The sequence below is a fragment of the Gadus macrocephalus genome, chromosome 17, assembly GCF_031168955.1.
Source record: "Gadus macrocephalus chromosome 17, ASM3116895v1".
In the NCBI taxonomy this organism is placed as follows: Eukaryota; Metazoa; Chordata; class Actinopteri; order Gadiformes; family Gadidae; genus Gadus; species Gadus macrocephalus.
Genome location: NC_082398.1, coordinates 8,140,675 through 8,168,174, shown reverse-complemented (window position 1 = coordinate 8,168,174; position 27,500 = coordinate 8,140,675). Strand labels below are relative to the sequence as shown.

Here is a 27,500-nt window from a genome sequence, read left to right as displayed (position 1 = left end):
TAATATCTATACATATTATTTTTTTAATAATTACAATATATGATAGATATATATTTAATGATTAAAATAGACGAAAGACTAAATAATGACACAAGGATGAAAGAATAAAAATGGATAATAATGAAATTATTAATTGATAAATTGATAGAAGGGAATGAGTTCTTGGTTGGATGATGGAGCTTCTTCAGTTTGACTGATTATTTCTGTTCATTTAAACTCTGATAAAAATTACCAACATCCCTAACATTCACAAGTGGCCATTAGAATTTCACTACTGTGTGTGTGTGTGTGTGTGTGTGTGTGTGTGTGTGTGTGTGTGTGTGTGTGTGTGTGTGTGTGTGTGTGTGTGTGTGTGTGTGTGTGTTTTTGTTTATTAATAGGGCAAATGTGACGCATGTGGGACACCTGTCTATGGAATGAATAACACACACACACACACACACACACGCACACACACTCACGCACACACAAACACACACCATAGAGACCCAATGAAAGAAGATATTCTTTGTTTAGAGTAGGCGATCGTGTTACTATGGAGATTACGATAAAAATATATTCCACCCAGACGTTTGCGTGTGAAATATATTTTTGCGTATATGTGTGTATAAGACCATGTAATAACATAACTGACATAGTTCTCCAGTGTGTTTAGTGTGTGTGTGTGTGTGTGTGTGTGTGTGTGTGTGTGTGTGTGTGTGTGTGTGTGTGTGTGTGTGTGTGTGTGTGTGTGTGTGTGTGCGCGTGTGTGTGTGTGTGTGTGTGTGTGTGTGAGAAAGAGAACAAGAGGGCGAGTGAGGGAAAAGGGATTTGAAAGAACAAGCCCTTCAAAGACCATTAGGTGTTTAATGATCGGTGAACAGGCTGTGTGTCTTTGTGTGTTCGTGTGTGTGTGTGTGCGTGTGAATGTTCGTGTGCATGTGCGTGTGTGTGTGTGTGTTAGAGTTAATGGCGCTTTCAAATGCTAGCGGCAAACGACTTCTGCACAAACAGCTTTAGTGCCATCTTGAGGATTCGTGTGTGTGTGTGTGTGTGTGTGTGTGTGTGTGTGTGTGTGTGTGTGTGTGTGTGTGTGTGTGTGTGTGTGTGTGTGTGTGTGTGTGTGTGTGTGTTGTGTGTGTGTGTGTGTGTGCGGACGGGAGGGTGGAGATGAAAAAGATAGTGGTGTGAAAGATGGGGAGGAATGAGGAGGAAACAGCAGGACCAGCTGTATACCACCAGCTGAGTGTGTGTGTGTGTGTGTGTGTGTGTGTGTGTGTGTGTGTGTGTGTGTGTGTGTGTGTGTGTGTGTGTGTGTGTGTGTGTGTGTGTGTGTCTGTGGGGGGGGGGGGGGGGGTTGTATGTGTTTTATGGTTGTACGTGTCTGAGTGGTTGTTTGTGAATGGTTGTATGTGTGTGTATGTGTTTGAACGTGTGTGTGCGTGCGTGCGTGTGTGTAAACGTGTGAAAGTGCCAAAGAGTCAGACCAGTTTGTGTTCAAACAGACAGAAAATGTACATTTTAACCCCTTCAGTTCCTCTCTCTCGCTCTCGTTTTTTGTTCTACTATGATACACTATTGTGTATGCATGGCATGCACAAAAACACACCAGCAGACAGACTTACACAAAAAAACGATCTATCATCCATAGAGCTGTGGTCTTTTGATTTCAAATATTTTAGAGAAAACTGACCCACTGAAATGTATTTGTGGGAGAAAGCGAGAGGGAGAGAGGACCAGAATCTACGGACATTACAGTTAAACAAACATGTCTGTAATTTGAGCGTTCATAATCGGTTCCATTACCAACTTTAAAGATTGTCAAACTCATGTATCTGTTGGATATAGAGAGAGTGATATGTAGGAGGCAGTCTAGGTATAGATATGCATAAAGGAGGTACATCGAGTAATCCAGGAGGGAAATAGTGATATGTAGGAGGTACAGAGAGTTCTTGGTTGAAGAGAGTGAAATCTAGGAGGTAGAGGGAGTCAGGAGTAAAAGAGTGAGATCTAGGAGATAGAGCGACATCTAGAAGGTAGATAGTGATATCTAGACGGTAGAGGGTTATGTAGGAGGTAGAGAGAATTCTAGGATGATGAAAATGACATCCATATGGTTAAGGGAATCAGGAGGTAAAGAGTGACATCTAGAAGGTAGAGAGTGGTATCTAGAGGGTAAAGAGTGACATCTAGAAGGTAGAGAGTGGTATCTAGAGGGTAAAGAGTGACATCTGGAAGGTAGAGAGTGGTATCTAGAGGGTAAAGAGTGACATCTGGAAGGTAGAGAGAGACATCTAAAAGGTAGAGTGATATCTAGGAGGTAACGAGTGGCATCTAGGAGATAGAGAGTGACATCTAGGAGACAGTCATATCTAAGTGGTAGGGTATGATATATAGGAAGTGGATGAGTGATCTAAGAGGTAGATGGTGACATAGGAGGTAGAGTGACATCAATGAGGAAAGCAGCATCCAGGAGATACAGCGCAATGGTGAGGATGCAGAGAGTTAAACATAGGTAGAGGGATAGGTAGAGTGATCTAGGAAGAAGAGAGTGATATCCGGGGAGGTAGAGAGTAACACCTACGAGGCATCGATTGAAATGTAGGAGAGAGAATAATATATAAGAAGTAGGGAGTGACATTGCAGATGTAGAGAGTGATATGTAGTAGTGCGTGTGCGTGTGTGCGCGTGTGCGCGTGTGTACCTGTCAGTGCCAGTATGAGCAGCAGCAGAGCAGCCAATAGGCTGATGGTCGGGATGAGGATGTACAGGAGGAGACGCGGGTGATTGGTCGATCCAAGCTTGTGAGGACACGCCTCCCCCATTATGTCCCCGCCTTCTGCTCCACCTGAGGCCTGACACACGGAGATACACGCACACACACACACACACACACACACACACACACACACACACACACACACACACACACACACACACACACACACACACACAATCACAAACATTTACAACCACTCAAACACGTGGACAACCACATTCACATCCAACCACAAACACACACAAACAACCATATTCACACACACACACACACACACACACACACACACACACACACACACACACACACACACACACACACACACACACACACACACACACACAAATATTTCGTGCATTAAACATGTGCTGATGTTTAAATGATACACGTCGTCCAGGATAACTTTTCTATCAAATCCGTCCGTGTGCTTCTACCTAATCACGCTCCGTTTGCGCCTGATCTCAGTCTCGCGAGTCACTTTAACGGGACGTCCCGCCATCCTTACCTGTCCTCTAGTCGCCGGTGACCTCTACGATGGAAGCAGCGTACCGGTTATCTGCAGCACGCGCCTTGCCCCTGCATAGCGGCTACCGATCCGGTGAGAGAACGAGCTGGTGGCGGTGATGATACCGAGGGCAGGGAAGGCATCTCAGTGGATGTCTTTCTGACGATGTCGTTATACCGGAGAATGCACTCTCTGACGGTATCTCTCTCTCTCTCTCTCTCTGACGGTATCTCTCTCTCTCTCTCTATAAGAGAAGCAGCTCTATCGGTTGTTGTTTCATAACCTATTCAAACCGAATTCCAGGCCGGACGGCGTAAAGATATAAAGAGAGTATGCTTACAACTTTTAGGATAGTGAAAAGCTCGCATAGTGACCCGTTACCACGATATGAACCGATAGTCGGACTAGAGTAGACCAACCGCCGAGCGGTCACCGGCAAATTAAGGCACTCCCAGGACCGGACCACACCGGGTATTTTTATCTTAGTCTGTGTGTGTGTGTGTGTGTGTGTGTGTGTGTGTGTGTGTGTGTGTGTGTGTGTGTGTGTTATTTTTAGGACCACCAAGTTTCGGGCTCGTGCACAAGTGAACACATAGAAAGACGATACGCGGGAGAAGAGGATGAGGGGAGAGGAAAACTTTACACCTCCTCCTTCACTTTAAATAGACACACACACACGCACGCACGCACGCACGCACGCACGCACGCACGCACGCACGCACGCACGCACGCACGCACACACACACAGCATATGCGTGTCAAAACGAATTTGGAAAAACCTTGAAGAACCATATTTCACTTTTATAACGATGTGACCTATTCTCCGCGGGACTTTTTACAATCCACCGCACTGTATCGACAGGCCATCATGATTTTCCTACAGCCTGAGACCCGTCCACACCGCTCACCTGGAACCGAGAGGGTCCATCGAAATGGTAAATTCACGTGTCCAGCCATTACAATGGTTAACCCTACTCACACATAACTATTGAGTCTTTTTTAATATTAATGTAAAATAGCAATTAGTAGCCTAGAGGACGTTATGACTTCTGCATCGATTCCTCTCAACTCTTTTTGGATAATTTCTTGAAAAGTTGTTATTCGTTGATCACCCTATGAAAACCACTGATAACCATAGATATAGTAGAATCACTTTGTAGAACTCTTTATAAAAAAATATCCACCGGTCATAAAGTTTAACGGAAGGACACGAGGTCGCCTATAAACCACTTGGATAAAAGGTTAAAAGTTGAAGTCTACCGTTCCGCTGAAGACGACGCGCGGGCATGACTCTGCGGGCTCCCCGGAAAACATGACCTCCTCTAGCCGCTCTGCGCTCATCGCCGTGGGGCGAGCATCTCTCCGCGTCGCGGTGAAGCTGCGGTACTACCGGAGCGGAGCGGCTCGCGCTGCTCTGAAGGAGTATCTACCCACGGTACGTTCCTAGGCCACGCCCTCTCTCCTCTTAAATTCCCTCTCCTCTTTGCTACTTGCTCGTGCTCTTTCTCTCCCTCACTCACACACACACACACACACACACCAGTAATTATCTCAATCTGGCACGCATCACTTCAATCTGGCTCCCGCCCACCTGCCCTCTCGTGCCTCCTGCACTGAGATTTGCTCCACGTGAGCAAGCTTCAACATTTCAGGATTAGGAATCACAAGTAACACATAGCGGTATGCACACACATCCCGCTGTGTTTCGGTGCACATGGCTTTAGGAGTTCATTGTCAGCATCATAATCCCCCAACAACACAATCCGCGCTCACTGCGCAGGTGCATTCTGGGACCCCGGCTTTGGCCCATGCGTCTTTGAGAGCCCTGTGTTTGACAGATACACACGCACGAGCACAAGCACACAAACGCAACAGACGAGAGACACAACAGAATGTGGCATTTCTCACGTTTATTTCCAGTAGAGAAAATCATTTGCCTAGAAACACATCGAATTAATGTATCATCAATGTCGTTTCCACGGTGACCGCTGTAGACCACGGCTTGTTTTAGTGTTTAGGGCTCATCCAGTCGCCTCAGGAAGTGGACCAGACATACACGGACGGTGTTAAAGGCCAGGCTATGAGTGTACATGTACACCTCAACAATAAAGTCCCACACAACACACACATGTTCTCTGCATCTATGTCACACACACACACACACACACACACACACACACACAGCGTTACATCAGGTAATAGACAGCAGCGGCCAGTGCGACTCCACACACTGGCAGCAGAAGGAAGAGCTTGTATTTGGCCCAGCTCTCTCTCTCCTCCTCCACCTCTCCTTTCCTCCTTCTCTCTCTCCTCCTGCCCTTCTGTCGCTTCTCAAACGCCTCGCACTCCGCCTGGGAACGCACGCGAGAATGCACACACGCACACACAGGAGGAACACACACTGTTAGAAGGGGGTCCAAAGGATAACGGTTATCAGACGATACAAACATCTACGACGTCTATGCTTTATCTATACTAAACCTAATAATTAAATGTGTTAAAATCACAACAGTGAAGATAGAATCACGTTGTATAATCAATCCATAAAAGGTAATGATTCCAGCATGAGCACTATCCGTGAGAGACACACTTCTAAATAAACATGTGTCCAATCAGATCACAGCTTCAATAACACTATTAACCAATTAGGTAAGGGCTAATCAGATCGATGCATCAATATTAACATTGGTGTACATGGAAACAAATTCCCAGTAACCATGGAAACAGGGTCATACCTGGAGCTTCTTCTGCTCTTCCTCCTTTGCTGCCTTCTCCTCTTCCTCCTTCAACTGAAGCACATACACACATTATAGGTCATATTGTACAGTATATTCATTTATGTCATTTTATTTTGCATTTGTGTGTCTGTGTATACCTGGCTGGCTTTCTGTAGATGCTGTTTACAGGTGCTGTCACACTCCACTAAACTCTGGTCTTCTTGAAGTTTAGCGCATGGGAACTCCTATGTGTTGGCGCGTGCACACACACACACACACACACACACACACACACACACACACACACACACACACACACACACACACACACACACACACACACACACACACACACACACACACACACACACGTAAATTAGACTTGAGATAATAGATTGGATTCCAAGTGTGTATAATTAGGGATGTGTGGATAGCCCAGTATTGTATCTGTATCTATATTTGTTGAGGCATCAAAACCATTTGTATTTGAATAACAGTGGAGAAATAATCCTTTTTTTTTGTTCATTCCTCTTATTTTAGGATATTAAAGTGTCAATACAAGTGTTTTTCAATAAACTATAATGATAATTATTAACCCGTGAAGGTAGGAAAGGCAATGTTTTGTCAAATCATTGCAAGGTACCGCCTATCCTACATTTAAATGTAATATTGGTTTCTGGTTTTCATAAACCCAGCAATAAACATCGAAGCCTATAACCACAAACCTAATAGAAAAGAAAACCCTTTTAAAACTAACATTCAGATCCTAATCCACATTCGAACCAATAAACGAAACTCTGAACTAATAAATGAGGGTGAACATTGCGGACCCTGCCACCACCCACCCTAATTGGAGGACGCTGAACAGACAGAATAACAACAAACAAGAAAAGGGCTAACGGGAATGCTAGCCTTAATCTCCTCGCGGTCAAATGAGCATTGTTATTCGTGACCCACAGCAGTGAGTAGTGAGCCCAGCGGGTAGGAGAACCGGCTACACTGCCAGAGCAGGGATAATCTCCTGCTCCGGGGTCAAACAAACTCTGCCTCACATATTGCAGGTTCCAAGAGGAAAACTAAAGAGAGGCAACCTGGTTATTATACACTACCTCAGCAAAGGTTAAAAATAAAAATGGATAAAAAAAAAACAAAGAAGCGGTGCAGCAATGTACAACGTTTTGCTTATATTTCATTAAACCTGCGCTGGTTCTTTTGGGTCGGCTCTGCCCCCCCCCCCCCCACAAATAATGTAATAATATGTTAAATATGTGATATATATTGAATTCCCACTGCGTTGACAGTTATGAGGAACTCCAGCTATTTGACATGTTACATAATTTTTTTTAATATTCTTAAATATTTGTATGAAATAAATATGCGGAAAAACCCACGATTTGTGCTTTGCCTTTCAAGTGTGCATGCCTGGCGTGTGCGCGCGTGCGTTTGTGTGTGTGGGTTTGTGCGTTTGTGTACCTTCTTGATCCTCTTGCAGGGACATCTCACTTTCACTTTCTGCTGACATATCTCCTCACATTGACCGGGATGACACACCTGCTTACAGCGGTGACCACAACTCAGCTACAAACACGCACACACACACAAACACACACACACACGCACACACATACACACACACACACGCACTGTTAGAACAACTTCTATAATCTTGAAAAAACTTTTACACTGTATATTCTATATCCTTCTGTTAAATAGCACCATGGTAGCATCTAACAGTGAAGCACTTGGAAGTGACCACGCTGGCACCGGCTGCATTCATCCAGAGCACAGCACAAGATCATAGAAACCACAAGATCAGAGGAGTTCAAACACTGGACTTGTTGTCGGGCGAGAAACGCAGTCCGAGGAAAAACAGAGCAAAACACTTTCAGCTGGCTTTTCCAATACCCACTCTGTGTGTGTGCGTGTGCGCATGCGTGTCTGTGTAGTGCTCTAGTGTGTTTGTGTGTGTGTGTGTGTGTGTGCCAGTAACTATGACAAAATGAAAAAACGAAATCATTCCCAGGTGAAAGTAATACACACGTTAAGAAAGAGGAGAGAGAAAAAGGGAAAGTGTGTGCATACGTGTGTGCATACGTGTGTGTGTGTGTGTGTGTGTGTGTGTGTGTGTGTGTGTGTGTGTGTGTGTGTGTGTGTGTGTGTGTGTGTGTGTGTGTGTGTGTGTGTGTGTGTGTGTGTGTGTGTGGCGCCAGAGCTTAATTGATTACCAAGAGTAGGAACAAAGGAAATGGAGGGAAAGAAAGAAAGAAAGAAAGAAAGAAAGAAAGAAAGAAAGAAAGAAAGATGCAGAGGGAGACAGAGTAAGACGGACAGAGAGAGACCAACAGGCAGACGGAGTAAGAGTTTCTACTGTCCTTTTTAAGTTGTATTGGAGAATCATCATGATGAACAGTAATGTGATCTCAGAAGGTTATGGCGCACCACCCGACCATTCACTGTTTTCCTTACAGAGACCGCCCTGTGCTTCAGGGTGTGTGCTTCAGTGGGTCTCAGTGTGATGAGCTTTGTGTTTGAGTGTGTTTTGTCTTCCAGTGTGTCTCAGTGTCTCTCAGTGTGTCTCTGTGTGTCTCAGTCTTTCCCAGTGTGTGTCAGTGTGTCCTAGTGTGTACTCGCTGTGAGATTCTGTGTGTTGAGCCGTGTGTTACTGACAGATCCTCCCTTTAGCCAGAGCAACACACGAGCTTCCTGAGGAGAGAGCCGTGCACCCAGGTATGCTGTTATGATAGGCTTCTGAAAACATGGGCAAGCTAAGTTAATTATATCAGGAATGGGTAGAAAATGAACACGAAACCTAAACAAAGGTGTGGTATGAACAAAAAGACCGGCCGACAGCAAGAAAGACACAGATGGACAGACAGACAGAGAGACCAGCAGACAGCGAAACAGAGAGAAAGGGGGACAGGAAGAGACGCACAGATAGGAAGATAGAGAGAGAGACAGAGAGAGGGACCAGTAGAGAGAGAAACAGAGTCAGACAGACAGGCAGAGAGAGAGAGCGAGAGAGACGGATACATTCTCTCTCCTGGAAAGCCTCAACACTCGAACAGTGAATTCCAACATCGTCAGTAGAGGTATCAGACACACAGACACACAGACACACACACACACACACACACACACACACACACACACACACACACGCACACACACACTTACACACTTACAGCCGGTTTGATAACAGAGGTCTCATGATGCATTACTCTCCAAGCCGAGGTGTGTTGAACACAGAGCAGAACAAGTAGGTCCTTACGTCCATGTGTGTGTGTGTGTGTGTGTGTGTGTGTGTGTGTCTGTAGGGTGTGTGTCTGTAGGGTGTGTGTGTGTGTGGTTGTGTGTCTGTAGGGTGTGTGTGTGTGTGTGTGTGTGTGTCTGTAGGGTGTGTGTGTGTATACCTCTTTAGGACACTGGTTGTTACAGGAGGCCAGCTGTATCTTGGATTCACGGTCGGCCGACTGCAGCTTCCTTCGCACACAAACACACACACACGTGTCACATTTGACCTTAAAATAAAACAGGCCCAGAGAGCACACCTGAACCAGCTGCCGTGTCTATCCCCAGGTGTGCGTTGCCGTGGGAAACAGATGGCCGGTGATGGAGAGTATCACAGGTGGTTAAGGAGGAGTGCTAGGATATATTTTCGAAGAACCAGATATTTACTACTGCATTAATGTACTTAATGTCATTTAGCAGACTTTCATATTTTCAGTATTCCTTTTAATGATTCGATCCATGTCTTTAGGGGGATGGTAGGGGTTGGGGAGCATCTTGCTCTAGGAAGCCTTCAGCTACAAAGAAAGAGTCATAAACCAAGAGACTTAGGGGAAAAGAAAAACCTAGTCTGCCCCAAGTCTCCGCCCCATAATGGTGACATCCGTACCCCATTTGAATGTGGAGCGCGTCTATAATGCAACTGTGTGAGGGCATGTGTGTGTGTGTGTGTGTGAGGACGTTTGCGTGTGTACGTACGTGCACTCTACGTAGATCAGGGTGATCTTGCAGTGGCACCGCTGGCGGATCATCTGCTGACAGACGGGACAGTCTCCCGGGTGACAGCGGAGGGAGCAGGGGTGGGGGCAGCCGCGAGGGCGGGGCTTACAGCAGCCCACCTCACACTCCTCACACTGCAAAAGGGGGAGGGGAGTCAGAGCCAGGGAGGGAGAGAGAGAGGGAGGGAGGGGAGGGAGGGAGAGAGATTCACTTTTTTTTTTTTTATATAATTTTCTAAAATGACCCCAGGAGGATAAAACGGGGGACGTAAAGAAGGAATGAAGGTGCAGTTATTTACCGCGGTCGCACTCACCCCCGACTTGTTCCCCTTGGATACCGTGTGGCATTCCTTGGTGCAGGTGTGGTTGCCACAGGTCAGAAGTCGTCCGCAAGGTCGCTTGCAGGTGAACGGCCCTCGCTTGCAACATGGAACAGGACTCACCTGAAACAGACACACAGACACACACACACGGGAACATCAAATCGTGAACCCCCCTTATAGCCAGACGGGTTGTCAGGTAAAGGGACATATTCTCTGTTCCATCCCACAGCAAGCGTTAAGAACCAAATGGGCACGAGGTGAAAAGTCCAATGAGCTGACGAACTGGATGCTCTGAGCACTACTGTGTCCCGTGGGCGTCGTGGAACACCACACACGGGACTATAGTGCCACAGGGTTCAGACAAACAGAATACAGATTTTTACCACTCTCCTTCCAAAAACACACAACCCCCTGAAGCTGTCTGGAGGTGACTGGGACAAACAGAGGGAGAGAGAGGGGTGGAAAGACAGAGAGAAAGAGAGAGAGAGAGAGAGAGAGAGAGAGAGAGAGAGAGAGAGAGAGAGAGAGAGAGAGAGAGAGAGAGAGAGAGAGAGAGAGAGAGAGAGAGAGAGAGAGAGAGAGAGAGAGAGAGAGAGAGAGAGAGAGAGAGAGAGAGGTGGAAAGACAGAAGAGAGGGACAGAGAAGAGACGATGTGGGGGACAGAGAGACAGCCTGTGCCAGGAATATAAAAGCACTACCAGGATGAGGAGGGAGAGATAGATTATACGAGAGAGGACAGAGGAGGACAAACGGCTGCAAGGAGGACGAAACCAAACCGTTGTAGGGGCCAGAAGCTGAGAGCGTTGCAGATGGATAGATGGAGTCAGGGATCAGAGGAGAGATGAAAAGATTTGCAGTGTGCAGATATTTATATTTTTGCATCACTCGCAGGCATGAAGGTCAAAGGGTGAAGAGATAAAAAAAAGAAGAGAATCAGACACACACAAAGATGAAAGCCCATGACCCCCACTTACCTCATGTTCCCCAAGGCAGGAGCTGCAAACACACAAAACACAACGCATCTTAGCATCGTATAAATGTCATCATATTGACAACATCAGCTATCACCATTAACCTTACCGTCATCATTACATAATTACACCATAACTATTATCATCGCCATCCTAATTGTCATTATCCCTTGTCGATTGTGGTTGCAAAGCATAGAGTGCTTGAGTGAGATACACACACCAGTAGTAACAGGTAGAACCGGGAACTTCTACCTTGGCTTATTATGTTGCTTGCTATTATATGAAACCCAGAAGAACCCGCACTAGCATGCAGGGGTTCAGGCACACACACGTCCACAGACACACACACATCCACAGACACACACACGTCCACAGACACACACACATCCACAGACACACAGGATTTGTAGTCACTAAATGCGTCGCAAAACTGCAGGCAGTTGGCAGCTACCAGAATGTTTAAGAAATGTGTGTCAACAAACACACTCACAGCATGCAGCATGTTTACAGCCTCAGGTCTAATGTTCCATGACAAGACCAAAGCACCACAGCATGACTGTGCATGTGTGCAAGTTTCTGTGTGTATGTGTGTGGGTTTGTGCAAATCACAAAGTTGACCTTCATTTTTTTTACCAACCATCATCAATCATACATTGTTAATTGTCTTTATCAACGTGTGCATTTTATATATATTTGTATTGTAAGTCGTAACGCCCAACAACCAAGTATGTCAAATGTATTAAAGCTAGTTAAAAATGTATTCATTAAAGCTAATTTTCAAGGATCCTTTATTTATAATAAATTCATAAGCAAGTTATTTATTGTTCAATAACATTGACCAATCGTAAAAACACAGTTCTAAATACTTATTTTCTTAAACAACATTAGTGAATCGGCCCACCAGATGTTTGAGTGTGTGTGTGTGTGTGTGTGTGCACGTGTGTGTGTGCATGTGCGTGTGTGTGCATGAGTCTGCACGTGGGTCTGCACGTGGGTCTGTGTGTGTGTGTGTGTGTGTGTGTGTGTGTGTGTGTGTGTGTGTGTGTGTGTGTGTGTGTGTGTGTGTGTGTGTGTGTGTGTGTCCCACATCACCTACGTTGGTATAGGTACTTGACACGGTGGACAGGGCAGAGCTTTCTGTACGAAGGCTGGCTCCGTCGGTTGCTCCCATGGGCCGGCCACTTTGGCCTAACACACACATGCACACGCACACAAATGATACAATATCCCACTTTGGTCTGGAAACAAGAATTCGTTATGTGAACTCGACACAAGCCATTGACATTGACGGTCCTACTGCGACTTACATTTGACGTCACTAGGACAACATGCTTCGAGACAGAGTTTACTGGAGGCTACACGAGCAGGACAGGTGTGTTTACCTTACTAGGGCCAGGACAGGTGTGTGTGTTCCTAACGAGGACCAGGCCAGGTGTGTATATCTAACGAGGGCCAGGACAGGTGTGTGTCTCTAACGAGGACCGGGCCAGGTGTGTGTCTCTTACGAGGGCCAGGACAGGTGTGTGTGTTCCTAACGAGGACCAGGCCAGGTGTGTATATCTAACGAGGGCCAGGACAGGTGTGTGTCTCTAACGAGGACCGGGCCAGGTGTGTGTCTCTAACGAGGGCCAGGACAGGTGTGCGTGTTCCTAACGAGGACCAGGCCAGATGTGTGTCTCTTAACGAGGACCGGGCCAGGTGTGTGTCTCTTAACGAGGACCGGGCCAGGTGTGTGTCTCTTAACGAGGACCAGGCCAGGTGTGTTTACCTGTTGAGACTTGATGAGCACCCGGTCGTGGCAGGGAGCAGGACACGTGTGTTTGCAGCGGGTGAGGGCCAGCAGGCAGGGCTGGCGGCAGGGGGGGCAGGCCTCTTGGTGACAGCGGTGGTCCTCCCTGGCGGGGTGGTGGCAGGAGGCAGGCGACCTGGAGACACAGAGCAGAGGGAGACTTTCTGGAACACTCTCCATTTAAATAGTCAGGCGAGTTCTGCAGGCAGCGCTCCACCATTGTTGTTTTTTGTCTTTTTATTTCTTTTTGGTTATAATAAATGCTATTATTTATTACTGGCTACAAACTTTGGGACCTACCTCCTCCACATATTGTCCACCTTCAGACTCTAATTGCACACTATCATTCAATCATCTAACCCTCATTATGTAAATAAATTGATCTTTACACAATGTTAAGGCCCAATCCCATTTCTACCCCTTACCCCTTCAAAACAAGAGGGAGGGGGAAGGGGTAATGGGTAAAAATGTGATTGGGCCTAAAACATGGATGGGTATTATACCCATTGAGTCTGGTGTTTATGTGTGCGACTGCGGTTTAGATTACACTGGGTCCCGATGGAGGCTCTTGCCTTCCTTGGCCCAGCAGCAAGTTCTTCAGAACAAATAAACTCACATACTCGAAGGGACAGACACATGTTGGACATCCAGATGTTTGGTTCTCATTTACTGAGCAGGACAATGTCCTATTAAAAGAAGCCTCAGTTTTAGTCTTTGAGAACGAGGTTATGGGAGGATGCGAGGTTCTTCGTACACGGCGGGGGGGTCTACTTGTGGGAGAGGCAAACAATGAGGGGGGCTATGTTTCTAAATGCTCCGTAAAAACCCTTTTTCTTCACGTTACGCAAGAACACAAACGAAGCAAGATGGGACTCCTGAGGGCCCAACGGTATGAGCCTTATGGTTCTGTGGCCTAGCTATAAAGAAGCTGGGCAAGAGAGAATCAATTCCAAACACATTCTGCCACCACAAATGATGCCTTACCTTTGGTTACGGTCATACCAATGTATACCACCCCTATGTATCATGCTAGTACTACTTCTATTACTCATCATACTCATAATTATCACAAGAATAGACCCAAGTGCAAACTGAATCACTTAGGTTTAGATATTTATTGAACTATTAAGAGATTTCCCCAGACATTATTTCCAAGGTTTGTATGTTTATACCCTTACGCTTAATCCATTCAAACTTTAAACTTTTGCACTCAAATCGTTTCACTTGGGTTCAGCTGGTCAACATTTCTATACGTGTTGACGACTTATTAAACATATTTTAAAGCTCATTTTGCACTATAGCAATCAGCGCATTTCCAACAGGGACGGCCGTCCCGAGTGGATATCCAGTCCCCACGCAGCGCTGGTCTGGGGGCTCACCTGCAGAGCTCCTTGCAGCGCGGGGGCTTGGTGCTCCGCTCCCTCCCGCACGGGACCACCAAGCAGGAAGAGCCACACGCACACTTCACCTGGACCGTCTCCGGACACGGATAGCAGGCACCTACACACACACACACACACACACACACACACACACACACACACACACACACACACACACACACACACACACACACACACACACACACACACACACACACACACACACACACACACACACACACACTTTAATACAATTGTCATCCCTCCATCCTTCTATCCGTCCTCCGTCATCCCTCCATCCTATGCCCTCTCTGATTCATCCATCATCCTGTCTCCATCATCCCTTAATCATTCTGTCGATCCTCCATCCTTCTGTCTCTCCTCCATCATGCGTGTCCTCTATGATTCATCCCTCATTCTGTCCGTTATCCCTTAATCATTATATGGATCCTCTTTCACCGCTCCATCAGTCTGTCGGTCTGTCCTCTATCCTCTTATCAGTTGGTCTCTGCACCATCATCCCTTGATCATCGTCCCTCCCCGTCTGTCGCGCTGGACGATTCAGCCGAAGGCGTTTGTTAGGCCATCGAAAAAGGCGACAGTTGAACATAGCGTACCTAATTTCAGGGGCCTAACATCCAATTAAAAACCAGAGACCTTTAAACACAAACACACACAAAGACCCAAACACACAAACGGTAAACTCATCGCACACACAGACACACACATAGACGTGGAATGTGGCGGTTGCCATCTGATGACCTATGCTTCCTGTGTTACGCCGAAACCTTTCCCCGACTTGCATTCATCTAACAATCTCGGCTCCTCAAAAGGTCAGGGTAGCCAATCAGAAGTGAGAAAAGCCCATCAATTATCTTCCATCTTTTCAGCCAATCCAGTGACAGAGAGACGAATAAATTAGCTTTTATCCCCCTATCTGGAGACAAAAGACACGGAGGACATTTAAACACAAACAAATTGCACACAAACGCATGCAGGCACACACACACAGACTTTACATGTGTATGGGAAAGCGATGACCTCTGCATCCTGGTTAAACTCATGAATCCAACTCAACAAAGACACAGAGGCCTGTGAGTGTGTGTGTGCTTGCGTTCATGCATTTGTTTGGGTGGGTGTCATGCAGCTTTTTGATCATTTTTAACCAAATCTCAAAGCAGGCAAACAATTGCTCTTTCTCTTGGGTCATAAAGACACATACACACACACACCCAAACCACACACACACACACACACACACACACACACACACACACACACACACACACACACACACACACACACACACACACACACACACACACACACACACACACACACACACACACACACACACACAATATACCAATATATGTAGTGCATAGAAAAGCAGTACAAAAAGTGAATAAAAACCAAACAGTTAATAAACAGGTCGAGAGCTGGACAAGCAGTAAGTAAGACAAAACAAGACTAGTGTTCCACTAGCCACACATGCTTACAAGTCGGCGAACAATAAAACAGCTTTAGACCCACATTGAAAAGCACATTGTAGGAATCTCAGGGATAAAGAATAAGAGCTCGTACTTATATTGTTACTTGTGATGCTCTCAGTGTAGGGTACTATAAAGCAATATAAAACTATGCAAAAACACACCTCTCTTGTACACACAAAGAAATAACACACAATGACCTCCTGCACACCGCGGTTGTTCAACCTACACATCGGACACAGACGTGCACTACTACACACAAGGTGCTGTGGACTCAGAACATTCCGGAGCCTGACCCTTGAACCTCTCTCGCTGTGGCTGTCCCGGCCAATCACAATCCACCGGGCACACACTCATCTGAAGTGACCGTTTCTGCGTAGAGGGGGGGTGTGTGTGTGTGTGTGTGTGTGTGTGTGTGTGTGTGTGTGTGTGTGTGTGTGTGTGTGTGTGTGTGTGTGTGTGTGTGTGTGTGTGTGTGTGTGTGTGTGTGTGTGTGTGTGTGTGTGTGTGTGCGTGTGTGCACGTTACCTTGGTGACAGATTGAGGGACATTTATGGTTGCGGCAGCCCAACGATCGTCCACAGTTCTGGTCACATGGGGGGCAGTTACCGGGGCAACACTGTGGCACAACAGGGACATTTGCATAGAATGCGAAAGGTTCATTTGAACAATTACTCAAAATAGTTGCCCGTTTGTGAGCATAGCATTCCAACGGTTATTTTTTAAGAATTACCCATCATATTAGGCAGTATATTAGCATAGCGTGCTAAAGGCTGTGTTTAACAATTACTCATATAGTGGGCATTAGGCTAGCATAGCAATCTAAAGGCTGTGCTTATCAAGTATTTATAACAGTGGGCAGTATGTTACCATAGCATTCCAAAGTTTCTTTTTAACTTTTACTTGGGATGAAAGTGGGATGCATTTAATCATAGCATGCAAAAGGTTTTGTTTAACCAGTACTTATAATATTGGGCAGCATGATAGCATAGCGAGCTAAAGACTTAAGAGTTAACAGATTTAAGAAAGAATAAAATCAAATATAAAAACAATATAGTCTACAAGGAAGGATTGCAAACAGTTTGCAATGTGAATTGGACACAGCGCCTCCTGTCTGTGTGGGGGATATATGTCTCAGTGTTGGTCTGATATAAAAAGGGGAACCTTTCTTCTGCACTGGTGTCTCTGGCAGCTCCTGGTGTTGGGACATTTGGTGTCACAGAGGTACTCCTTGTGACAGGGCACCACGCGGCTGTAGCGGCCACACCGGCACGACCGTTCCACCTCCTGCAGAGAGGAAGAACATTGACCAATCAACCTGTACAAATAATCTATTTACCTTGTTCAACTAAAATCATCAATTAAGCACATGTCGTCGATCAAGCATTAATGTGCTCATTACGTTGATGTATGATCACATGTTGTGGTGACTGGGTGAGTTACTGAGCGTGTGTGTGTGTGTGTGTGCGTTTGTGTGTTCACCTGTCTGCAGGTCTCACAGTTGCCATGGTGACATCTCATGGAGCAGGTGTGTATCCCACACGTCAGTGGACGGTCACACGTGTCCCCGCACGTCCCGACCTCCTCCGTGCACGGGCGCGAACACTCTAGACACACACACACACACACACACACACACACAGTAAACAAAATGCCATCCATCAGGGGACTTGGTTGTTGATGATGTTCGATCGATAGGAAGCCACACAACTCTAAAAGTACATAGGGAAGTGTGTGCGTGTGCGTGCGTGCGTGCGCGCGCGCGTGTGTGTTCTCTCACTGGACTTTCCGCAGGGACAGGCCCTCTCCCCCGTGCGCGGGCATGCGCCACACAGACCCCCGTGACACTCTCGGTCGCAGGTGTGATTGCCACACGACAACACCCCTCCACACACCTTGGGGAGGGGAGGGAAGGAAGAAGGAGACAAGGGGAGAGGAAAGGAGGAGTAGAGGTATGTTTACATTGACACTAAGGGCATTTAGCAGACGCTTTTATCCAAAGCGACTCACACTGCTGTTACTGTTGGTAACCAAAGGATGTTCATAGAACCAAGTGCAAAGCACTGCCACTCGCGAGGTTAACCCATTCCCCGTACACAACAAAGATAGCTAGGATAAGGTGCTACACAAGAACACATCTGGAGGAGAGGAGTCATGTATTCATTATGACCTACTAACTGACATATAGATTTACTTGGCTTTATTAAATTACATTTATTACAAGAGTAATAGGAGAGGGGAGGGGAGGAAGGAGATAGGGTGAGGAGGGTAGGAAATGTGAAGGAGAAGATAATAGAGTTGGGGACATTTTAGAGATAAGCAGGGGAGGGGAGAACCTGTTTGCAGTTCCAGGACGGACTGGCGCACTCCCTCTCCGTCTGCTCCCGTCCACAAACACACTTCTGAACACTGACTCTGGGGCACGGGGCACAGGGCCCTGGGGAGGAGACGGACATTAAGAAGAGAGGGGGGAAAATCAAGTCATCAATACGAACAGGTTCTATTTATTTTAAGTGTTCTCTACTTAGGAAATAAATATACATGATGTGAGGAATATGTTTGGAGTTCTATATTACATAACTATGTATCATATGAAGAGATCTTGTGTAATTGATGATAGAAATACAGTACATGAGAGTATACCAGAAACATAATAACAGGTATCAGAGCAAGAGCCCCTATGGGTGTGTGTGTGTGTGTGTACCTGAGTGACATTGCTGCGTGCAGCTGTGTTGTTTGCAGGGCAACATCTTTCCACATCGTTGTTGACATGACCAGGCCTGACAGAACGTACACACACACACACACACACACACACACACACACACACACACACACACACACACACACACACACACACACACACACACACACACACACACACACACACACACACACACACACACAGTTATTGAGGAACATGATGATTAAGTTGTTGCTCTGCATCTTGTTGGTAGAGCAAGGCACCACCGCCTATGAACATAGTATGCAAGGAAAGGGTTTATTTCACTTTAACCACTGTACATTATCCAGCTTATTACACGGCTAACCTACTAAATCAATTTAAGTCACAAATGTGATTTATTTTAAATAATTGTATGGCTTCCGGTACAAAAGTTTGATTCTATGGTTGGAGAAATGGTCTGCTATTCAGAAATAACGCGTCATTAAATAACCCGATTGACCAATCAGAATAGTGTATTCGACAAAGCCATGCAATAATCATTTTAAGGTAATTTAGTAGATGATTGCATAGTGAACCAATAGAGGTATTCCTGTATATTTATTACACAGCTTTGCTGAATACACGATTCTGATAAGTCAATTATGTCATCCAGCGGTCTGATATTTCTGAATAGCAGTCCGTTGCTCTGGACGCTATATCCAACCTTGGAAGCCAACAGACCATTATTTTTTGTGGAAGCATTCAAATCCTTTTTAAAACATAAAAAAAGGAGGACAGTATTTGCTGACCGTATTTTGTGACAAAACAACTTTTCTTTTTAATTTATTCGGTTAGAAGCCGTGTTATAACATTTAACATTAACATTTTAATATAATGTTAATCAGGATTATGTACATATATCGCTTATATATGGTTTTGTGATTAGTGTGTGTGACCATGGAGCCAGCCATGGTAGCCGTCGGTAGCCATGGTTACCGGGGGTTGTTGTTACCTTGTTGCTACAGCGACGAGGTAGAGGGCGGCCTTTGCCACACATACAGGCCACGTGGACCATCTTCGGACAGGGAGGGCAGGGGCCTGGTGAGCGCGCACACACACACACACACACACACACACACACACACACACACACACACACACACACACACACACACACACACACACACACACACACACACACACACACACACACACACAAATGACAATAAAATAATAAAAAGTTTGGATGTATGTTTATTAATGTACATATATTAATCTTTATTGTGATTTTTGTGGGTGTGTGTGTGTACATGAATGTACGAGGCTGTGTGTGTTTATGCATGTGTGTCAGGTTGTGTGTGTTTGAGTGTATATGAACCTGGGTTTTTGTGTGTGCGTGCGTGTGTGCGTGCATAGGTGCGTTACCGGGGTGACAGAGCAGCAGGCAGGTGTGTCCACAGCTGGGGGTCAGAGGTCGCTCACAGACCTGACCACAGGAGTGGGGCAGCAGCCAGGGGTCCACAGGGGGGTCCTGCACCTTCTCACAGTAACACACATACCTGCACAGACGCACACACAAACATACACACTGTGACACCAGACTGGGGAATATTGAAGCAGCTTTGCATTGCTTTAATGACAATACAACAACTGTGGTACAGAGATGACACCCACCTGTTGGGAGTGGCACTGGGCGGGTACTCTGTACGACACTTTGGACTGGACGAGGGGAGGGAGGAGAGAAAGAGGAGAGGAGAGAACAGAGGACAACAGAGAAGTAGAGAAGAGAGGCCAGGGGTTAGAGTAGATGGACAAGGGTTAACTGCTTAAGACCCGTTAACACATTTACTCATGGCCCCATGCAAGATTTCCTGCGTGGGGCCAAGAGAACAGGGATCGATATTCTGGGAAATCCGCAACAGCAATTTGCCTTCTCAAGACCAAGTAACATTTCTGGATCACTGCCCGTACAGCTGTGCTGGGCAATGAAAGCAGTACCTTCATTGGGAGAGGCACGCTAAGGGTGACGTCCATCTGACGCAAGGCAAATTTCAGATGGAGCGAGCTAACCAATCACAAGACTCTGTTGAGAACTTATTCGTAACGTGCCAATGCTTATCGGGTAATGCGGCTGGCAACTGTACGTTTTTCATTACAACCATATGCTGTTATTGTCCCTTGGCCCATCTATTCCAGAATTGTTATTTCATGTGTGAAAGGGGACAAGACGCAATCACTAGCGGTGCCTGAAAGTTTATGCTTGTGATTGACAGGGAACTATGTGGGAGAGGGTCTTTAGTTCACTGTTCAGTTGCTCGTCAAGAGGAGACGGTGAAAGAGCTGCTGGCCTCCTCACCAAGGCCATGGGTGCTGCTTCTGACCAAAGTCCTCGTCAGTCACGGAGGAAACGAGGAAGGCAGAGTCCTTGGCCCACTTCTGGATGCAGGGGATGTGGAAGAGAGAGTAGCACCCGCCACAACTCCACACCTACGGACCCAAGAGAAGCATACAGACTACTTTGGAAGGGATCAAAGTATGTGTGTGCGTGTGTTAAGTGTGTGTGTGTGCTTGTGTGTGTGCATGCATGCATGCCTCGTACCGCCTGGATCCTCTTGACGGAGGCAATGCAGATGAGGCAGGTGACCGCTCCGGACTGGAACAGCTCACTCACATACTGATTGGTCCTCTCTAGCCCATTCACATCACCACCTGCACACACACACACACACACAATTAATAAAAAATATGTAGGATTTGTTTGTGCACCGGTATATAGCATTCATAGGAATGTATCCATTCCTAGTTACCCCCCCACTAGTTGGGTGGAGAGAATGCAAGGGGCACCATCTATTGGTTATATATGATACTGCAGCTCTCTGATGACAATCATATACCCATAAGCAACTGCTTAGTCACATTATTAACAAACAAGCATTACTGTGAATCCAATATAGAGTGTGTGTGTGTGTGTGTGTGTGTGTGTGTGTGTGTGTGTGTGTGTAAGACGTGTGTGTGTTCTAAATTTAAAAAAATAGAAAGACTGAAAATGTCGATATAGGGACAATCTGCACAGAAGAAAACAATCAAAGACATATAAATAAAGTGGGGCCAGTCCGTCTAGTGCTTAAAACTTGATATCTTGGTTAACAGTCTAGGGGCTGCATCTTGGACAAACTGGAACCGAGTCACAGAAGAGTGATCGAGGAAGTGAACAGCGAGTTGTAGTAGTAGAGTCGGGAAGAGACCAAAACACGTATGATTTCTTTGTGTTACCTGTCTGGACCGTGTAGGTCGTAAAGGTTGAGGCGAGAATCTTTCCCTTCTTCACATCCCTTGTCCCAATCTCTTCATCTTCCTCGTCGGAGGAGGAGGAGCTGTAATGGCTCTGGACCAATCGCTGAGCAGCAACCATGTTTGACTTCCTGATCTCCTCAAACTTCGATTGGACAGTCAAGCCTGACCAACACACAGCAATAAGTAATACACAATCCTTTCCTAGTGACATTTTCACAATGCTTAATTAGTAATACCTAAGTATACATATTGTTATATCCTGTAATACATGCAGTAAATCAATCCTTGAAAATCAATCAAATCAAATTGTCTCTTCATACTCAAAAGAAAGTTTGTCAGTAGCATGTCTCGAGAGACAGGAGATAGCAGACAATAAGTTGTAACATAGCATGCTGCAGTACAATGACAAAGCTTATTTACAAGCCATCATGTCTGATGTCTACATCCAACACCCTGTCATAAAGCTGTAGTCTGTATCAACAAATGGACTTATCCGAGTGCTGCACAGAATATTGAAACATTTCAAACGTTTTCTTACTTTGTTCATTTTTTGCCGGGGGGATGTTGTTCGTCTTGCCACCTCCTCTTCCTCTTCCCTCTCCTCCTTTACTCCCCTCTGCTGCTGCTCCTCCTTTCCCCTCTCCTCTACCTCTCCCCTCTGCTCCTCTCTTGGCCCCTGCTTTCCCCCCTGCTCCTCCTCCTCCAGCTCCAGCTCCAGCTCCTGCTCCTCTTCCTCCTCCTGCTCCGCCTCCTCCTCCTCTCTCCTCTCCTCCCCATACTCCTGCAGGAGGAGCTGGTTTGGTGGGAGCAGGGGCGGCAGCAGCAGCTCCGGGTCTCTCCTCCTTCTGTGGAGGTCGTGACCTCTCCCCTGACCCGGCACTACCTCTGCCACGCCCCTTGCCTTGCTGTCTCCAGGCTGGCTCCATGGGGTAACCCTTGGATAGATAAGGTGGTACTCAGGGCGATTTACTAGCCAAACACTCATATAAAGACTATCATATATATACATCATACTTCATTCAGATAGCGATATAAATGTAGTCCGACAAGAGATAATGCATATTCATGACTCTCTGTAGAGATGGCTTAAATATTCACGGTTTAGTACATTGCCGTACACCACATGAAGTTATCATTTATAGGCCGACTCAACTGTGCAATCTATGTACATAATGTTTACAATTTGGAATAACTAAGTAGTATAATACGTAGCTTAAATATATGTTGACACAAGTCCCCTTTTCACTCTTAAAAGTAATTTAATCAGACTATGTAGACAGAAGCATACCGACCCTACACCTTAGATTTGATGAATGAAAACTTGTTTTCTGATATTCGGCTAGCGATGCATCTTGCGTTAAAGTATATGTTAACATGGTAAATCATGTTTCGGTCTATGCCTGAGGTGATTAGTCTTATATATGCAAGTCCTGCAGAGTGCACTCAAAGGTTAGCACTTCTCAGCTAACCATGACATGTTTACAAGAAACGCAAGAAACAACTTACGACTTTCGTGAGTGACGTTCAACTACAATTAATTAGCACTAGAAATAAATGTCTTCCGGTGTTACAGAGTTAGGTATTAATAAGAGGAATATGATTTAGCAAAAAGTTGATTCACCGGAGCTAACGCGCACTGTACTGCAAGTGGCCGTGTGTAGACATGCGCATTGAAGTGCCGATGGGAAGTGTAGTTCTCAAAGTCAAGGGACATGATTGTTTTAGGAAGAAGCTCGAATTTAAAGTACTACAAATACCATAGCTCGTAGGAAAGGATGGGGCAGTGCTACGTGTCAAACGCCGTTGATGCACTCCCTCTCCCTCGCTCTCTCTCACTATTTATTATCTATTTATACCTTTTGTAGACAGTGGTTCTCAATTATTTTTTACTATCTACATGGAAGGGAAAATAATTATATAAATTATATAAATGTATTCATCCATACATTTACAAATAGCTGTTAACTTATTTGATGACGCCTGCATTAAAATAAGAAATAGAATCTTGAGAAAATATATACTTTATTGTTTTATATTATATATATAAATTAATATATAATATATATATATATTTCTATAATTGTACTTAAAGATATATATATATATTTATATATATAGTTACATATATTATACGTTCAATCTATGAGTGTAACCTTTTTTGTTGAAGCATCTTTTGATTCTGTATGAATACACATGATTCTTTTTATTCATTAAAATAGAAAAAAATGTAAGGAACTAAATGAAGTGAATGTTTATGGCGAAGGATTGTTTGTCTATAAAGCAAAACCGCTAAACTCAAGCAACAATGGAATCTCAGGGTAGCACAGACTATAGATGTACCACCAAAATGTAAAATGTTTTGTGTTACAAAGTTTAGTTTCTCAGCTCAAATTGATGATCGGATACGTTATCTGTTCTCCGAGTTTTCAATCGCACCTGGATGAAACCTCAGTCTGTTCCTCTGTGTATTTTTCAGGGTCAAAATTGATCCCCTATAATTCTAGGATTACATTTTAACATCCATTAATTAAACAAAGGAATTTTAATGCAACAATACCTCACAACGTCAAAACAGTAGTTCATTCATTCTGATGAAAACAAAATAAATAACCATCCTCTTTTTGAATGACCTCCTCTTCTTCCTTCCTCCTCCTCCTCCTCTCTTCCACACCTCCAGGCTCGCTCCACCCACTACTAAAACTGCATTGTCCCTCCCTCCCGGTCTCTCCTTCCACTCCCCCTCTCTCCCTAGGTCTGCCACACCCACTGGGTCTCCCTCCCTGTCTAAGACGATGGTGGGGGGGGGCCCACGGGTAGTGTGGGCGGGACCATCTTCTTCTCCAGCCGTGTGAGTCGGTGCTTCAGCTTGCCCTGGCCTGCCTCGTGCTCCGCCAGCAGCTTAGCGTAGCGGGTCTGCAGCGCGTCCAGGTTCGTGGTCATGCGGTCCACCTTGTCCTCCATCTCTTTGGGGTCCGGGCCCTGGGCTGCCACCTACCAGCCAATCAGAAGCCAGCGCGTCACCTCAGATATCACACACACAAGTTATTTTCCTATATTCTCCTATATCTTAGAACCAGTATAGTCTAAATTAACATTTCAATTAAGGGCATTTAGCAGACGCTTTTATCCAAAGTGTCTTACATAGGGTTAGGGTTAGGGTTAAGGTTAATGCATTTGTCAGTAGTCTACAATGGAATTACTCTTTGATAGCAACTCTTTTGGTCGCCTAGCAGCGGCCAACGACCAGGGTCACCTGGTGTCTAGAGCAATGCGGTGTGTGTGGGGTTGCTAGGTGACAGTACAGTGTGTCTGAGGATGCTGGGACACAAAAACGCTTGTGTGTGTGCGTGTGCGTGTGTGTGCGTGTGCGTGTGCGTGTGCGTGTGTGTGTGTGTGTGTGTGTGTGTCGTGTGTGTGTGTGTGTGTGTGTGTGTGTGTGTGTGTGTGTGTGTGTGTGTGGTGTTGCCGGGCAGCAGCCTCACCTCCAGGTCCAGTAGGTTGTCCTTCATCAGGATCTGCCGTCCCTTCTCCTCAAGCATGGCCTTGGCGTCGGGGTACTCCGTCAGGGCCTCCATCAGGTCGTCCTTGGACAGGCAGAAGAGGTCCGAGTAGCCGATGCTCCTGATGTTGGCCGTACGCCTGTTCCCCGCCTTACTCCCTGGAGAGAGGAGGGAGACTCAAGATTCAAGATGCAAGATGGTTTATTGTCACATGCACAAGAAGCAGCGGTCCCTGGCAATGAGAGTCTTGAGTCTCAGGCTCCTTCAACAGTGCAATATAGAAAGAAGAAGTGTAAGAGAAAAACTAACTGGACATGAAATAATCAGAATAAAATGAAAAATATAATAATAATCGCGGCAAACGAAATGATGAGGAAAGAGGGTACAAAATAGGAGAGGAGAAGAAACGAGGATGACTCAAAGCTTACATTTAGCTGCAGTTTTCAGATGTCATTACAGAAATAAGATGACAGAATTAGACACAAAAGAGAGACAGAGACGGCAAGAGAGAGTCAACGTACCTTTGATGGCCAGAATACTGATCTCTCCAAAGTAGCTGCCGTCACTGAGGACGACAAACTGTTTGATGCCGTCGTCCGCGACCACGGCCAGTTTCCCCTCCTTGATGATGTACATCTCCCTGCCGATGTCGCCCTTCTTACAGATGTAGTCCCCGGGGCTGTACACCTGGGGCTGCAGCTTCAGCACCAGCTCCACCAGAAGACCGGCCTCACAGTCGGCAAAGATCTTCACCTGGTGGGGGGAGGGCAGAGGCCGGAGGGGACGAGGGGAGGAGACGAGAGGAGGGAGATTGGAGGAGAGGAGGAGAGACGGAGAGGCGAGACCAATGGAATACAGGCTAATGTTATATATTTGTATCCATATTTTTTGTTATATATTGTGATATAATAGTTTGGTTATGATATAATAGTTGAATATATACAGCTTGTAGTGTGTATGTGACCATGCCTGCCTGCATGTGTGCGTGCGTGTGTGTGCGCGTGTCTGTACCTTTTTGAGTGTGTCCAGGTGAACATTGATAGCTATCTCAGCTCTGAGTTTGTCTGGGAGGAACTTCAAGACCTCCCTCTCGTCCACAGCTTTCTTATTGGTCCACAGGTAGTCAAACCACTTGATCACACGCTTCTCAAGGTCTACCGTCACCTGAAGACAAATAACACCAGTCAAACTTCACGTTTGACTTACTTACTGAATGCGGACACACAACAATAGTCAAAACCAATTTCACTAACTTACTGAAGGCAGACACACAACACCAGTCAAATTTCAAATTTGACTGGCTGGCTTACTCTCTGACCTTTCTGAAGGTCATGTACTGTTTTATGGCGTCAATGCGGGCCTGGAAGTTGGCCCTCGCAGCGTTCATGTTGGTGATCATGGAGCCGACGTTACCAACGATGGTAGCGAAGATCAACACTCCCACCTGAGAGAGAGAGAGAGAGAGTAAGAGAGAGAGAGAGAGAGAGAGAAAGAGAGAGAGAGCGAGAGCAAGAGAGAGAGGGTTAGATGGTTAGAGGATAAGTAAAAGACACACAGCAGGAAACAACAGAGTACAGCAATGCTACCCATGACACAAACCTGACATGTTTCAGTTCCTGCAATAGGCAAAGGCTTATCTTTCTAGCATTCCTGTTTCGGCATATGTAAGGCACAATCAAAGCACAGTTCTTCCATGGTTTGTATTCCTATCATTCCCTCTTTTCCTTAAGAAACCCTCATTTCAATGCTATACACGAGACGATTGGTTGTGACCCTTAAAGGTGCATGTTGGCACATACAAAATGGAAGGTTTGCCCCCCAAAACACAACTGCCTGCTATTGGTCACAATACCAACAATACCAGGTGAACGACTTCTTCCTGTCTCACCATAAGTCACGTCATTAAACAAACAGCCCACACAATACATCACAGTGACTATATTGTACCCTGTTCAAATATAATAGTAGTTTTGACAGCCTTTGTGACCACCCCAATAACGATGTAGTTATAATTATATCTGGGCCTTAAGCCACACCCACCAGGAAGTCTGTGACCACAAAGAAGTATTCAGAGTTCTCGACAGGGGGCGGTGTTTCACCG

At 45.7% G+C, this 27,500-nt stretch overlaps 3 protein-coding genes across 3 annotated transcripts in view; all 3 read right to left on the bottom strand.

The window, feature by feature from the left end:
• The window catches only part of corin (corin, serine peptidase), an 18,404-nt gene extending 13,618 nt beyond the window's left edge, over window positions 1–4,786 (bottom strand). Inside the window, exons 1-2 of the mRNA XM_060035885.1 lie at window positions 4,524–4,786; window positions 2,684–2,834 (exon numbers count right to left, since the gene is read on the bottom strand). Of these exons, the coding sequence (XP_059891868.1) occupies window positions 2,684–2,834; window positions 4,524–4,604 (232 nt within the window). The 5' untranslated portion in view covers window positions 4,605–4,786. The remainder of the gene's footprint in view (window positions 1–2,683; window positions 2,835–4,523) is intronic.
• Window positions 4,787–5,156: 370 nt separating this feature from the next.
• Window positions 5,157–23,580, bottom strand: nfxl1 (nuclear transcription factor, X-box binding-like 1). The gene is made up of 24 exons (XM_060076996.1): window positions 22,438–23,580; window positions 21,879–22,061; window positions 21,205–21,314; window positions 20,962–21,092; window positions 20,280–20,324; window positions 20,031–20,164; window positions 19,618–19,703; window positions 18,645–18,720; window positions 18,277–18,377; window positions 17,721–17,835; window positions 17,423–17,547; window positions 17,105–17,227; window positions 16,469–16,559; window positions 14,448–14,568; window positions 13,048–13,204; window positions 12,376–12,467; window positions 11,283–11,304; window positions 10,299–10,427; window positions 9,965–10,119; window positions 9,391–9,460; window positions 7,454–7,558; window positions 6,139–6,225; window positions 5,999–6,052; window positions 5,157–5,614 (listed from the first exon to the last, which is right to left on the bottom strand). Exons 1-24 carry the CDS (start codon window positions 22,823–22,825, stop codon window positions 5,450–5,452), a joined length of 2,865 nt encoding a protein of 954 aa, XP_059932979.1. The 5' UTR covers window positions 22,826–23,580; the 3' UTR covers window positions 5,157–5,449.
• Window positions 23,581–24,038: 458 nt separating this feature from the next.
• Window positions 24,039–27,500, bottom strand: part of cnga1b (cyclic nucleotide gated channel subunit alpha 1b) — a 10,942-nt gene continuing 7,480 nt past the window's right edge. Inside the window, exons 10-15 of the mRNA XM_060076997.1 lie at window positions 27,440–27,500; window positions 26,718–26,843; window positions 26,411–26,563; window positions 25,921–26,152; window positions 25,382–25,557; window positions 24,039–24,890 (exon numbers count right to left, since the gene is read on the bottom strand). The exon at window positions 27,440–27,500 is cut by the window's right edge and continues 112 nt beyond it. Of these exons, the coding sequence (XP_059932980.1) occupies window positions 24,684–24,890; window positions 25,382–25,557; window positions 25,921–26,152; window positions 26,411–26,563; window positions 26,718–26,843; window positions 27,440–27,500 (955 nt within the window). The 3' untranslated portion in view covers window positions 24,039–24,683. The remainder of the gene's footprint in view (window positions 24,891–25,381; window positions 25,558–25,920; window positions 26,153–26,410; window positions 26,564–26,717; window positions 26,844–27,439) is intronic.

Coding starts and splice junctions, on each gene's coding strand:
- nfxl1 (XM_060076996.1), bottom strand. CDS start 22,825: ATGGAGCCAGCCTGGAGACAGCAAGGCAAGGGGCGTGGCAGAGGTAGT. Junction 11,305..12,375: donor TGTCAAGTACCTATACCAAC/GTAGGTGATGTG, acceptor GTGTGTTTGCAG/CTCCTGCCTTGGGGAACATG. Junction 9,461..9,964: donor CTGATCTACGTAGAGTGCAC/GTACGTACACAC, acceptor TTGTGTGCGAAG/GAAGCTGCAGTCGGCCGACC.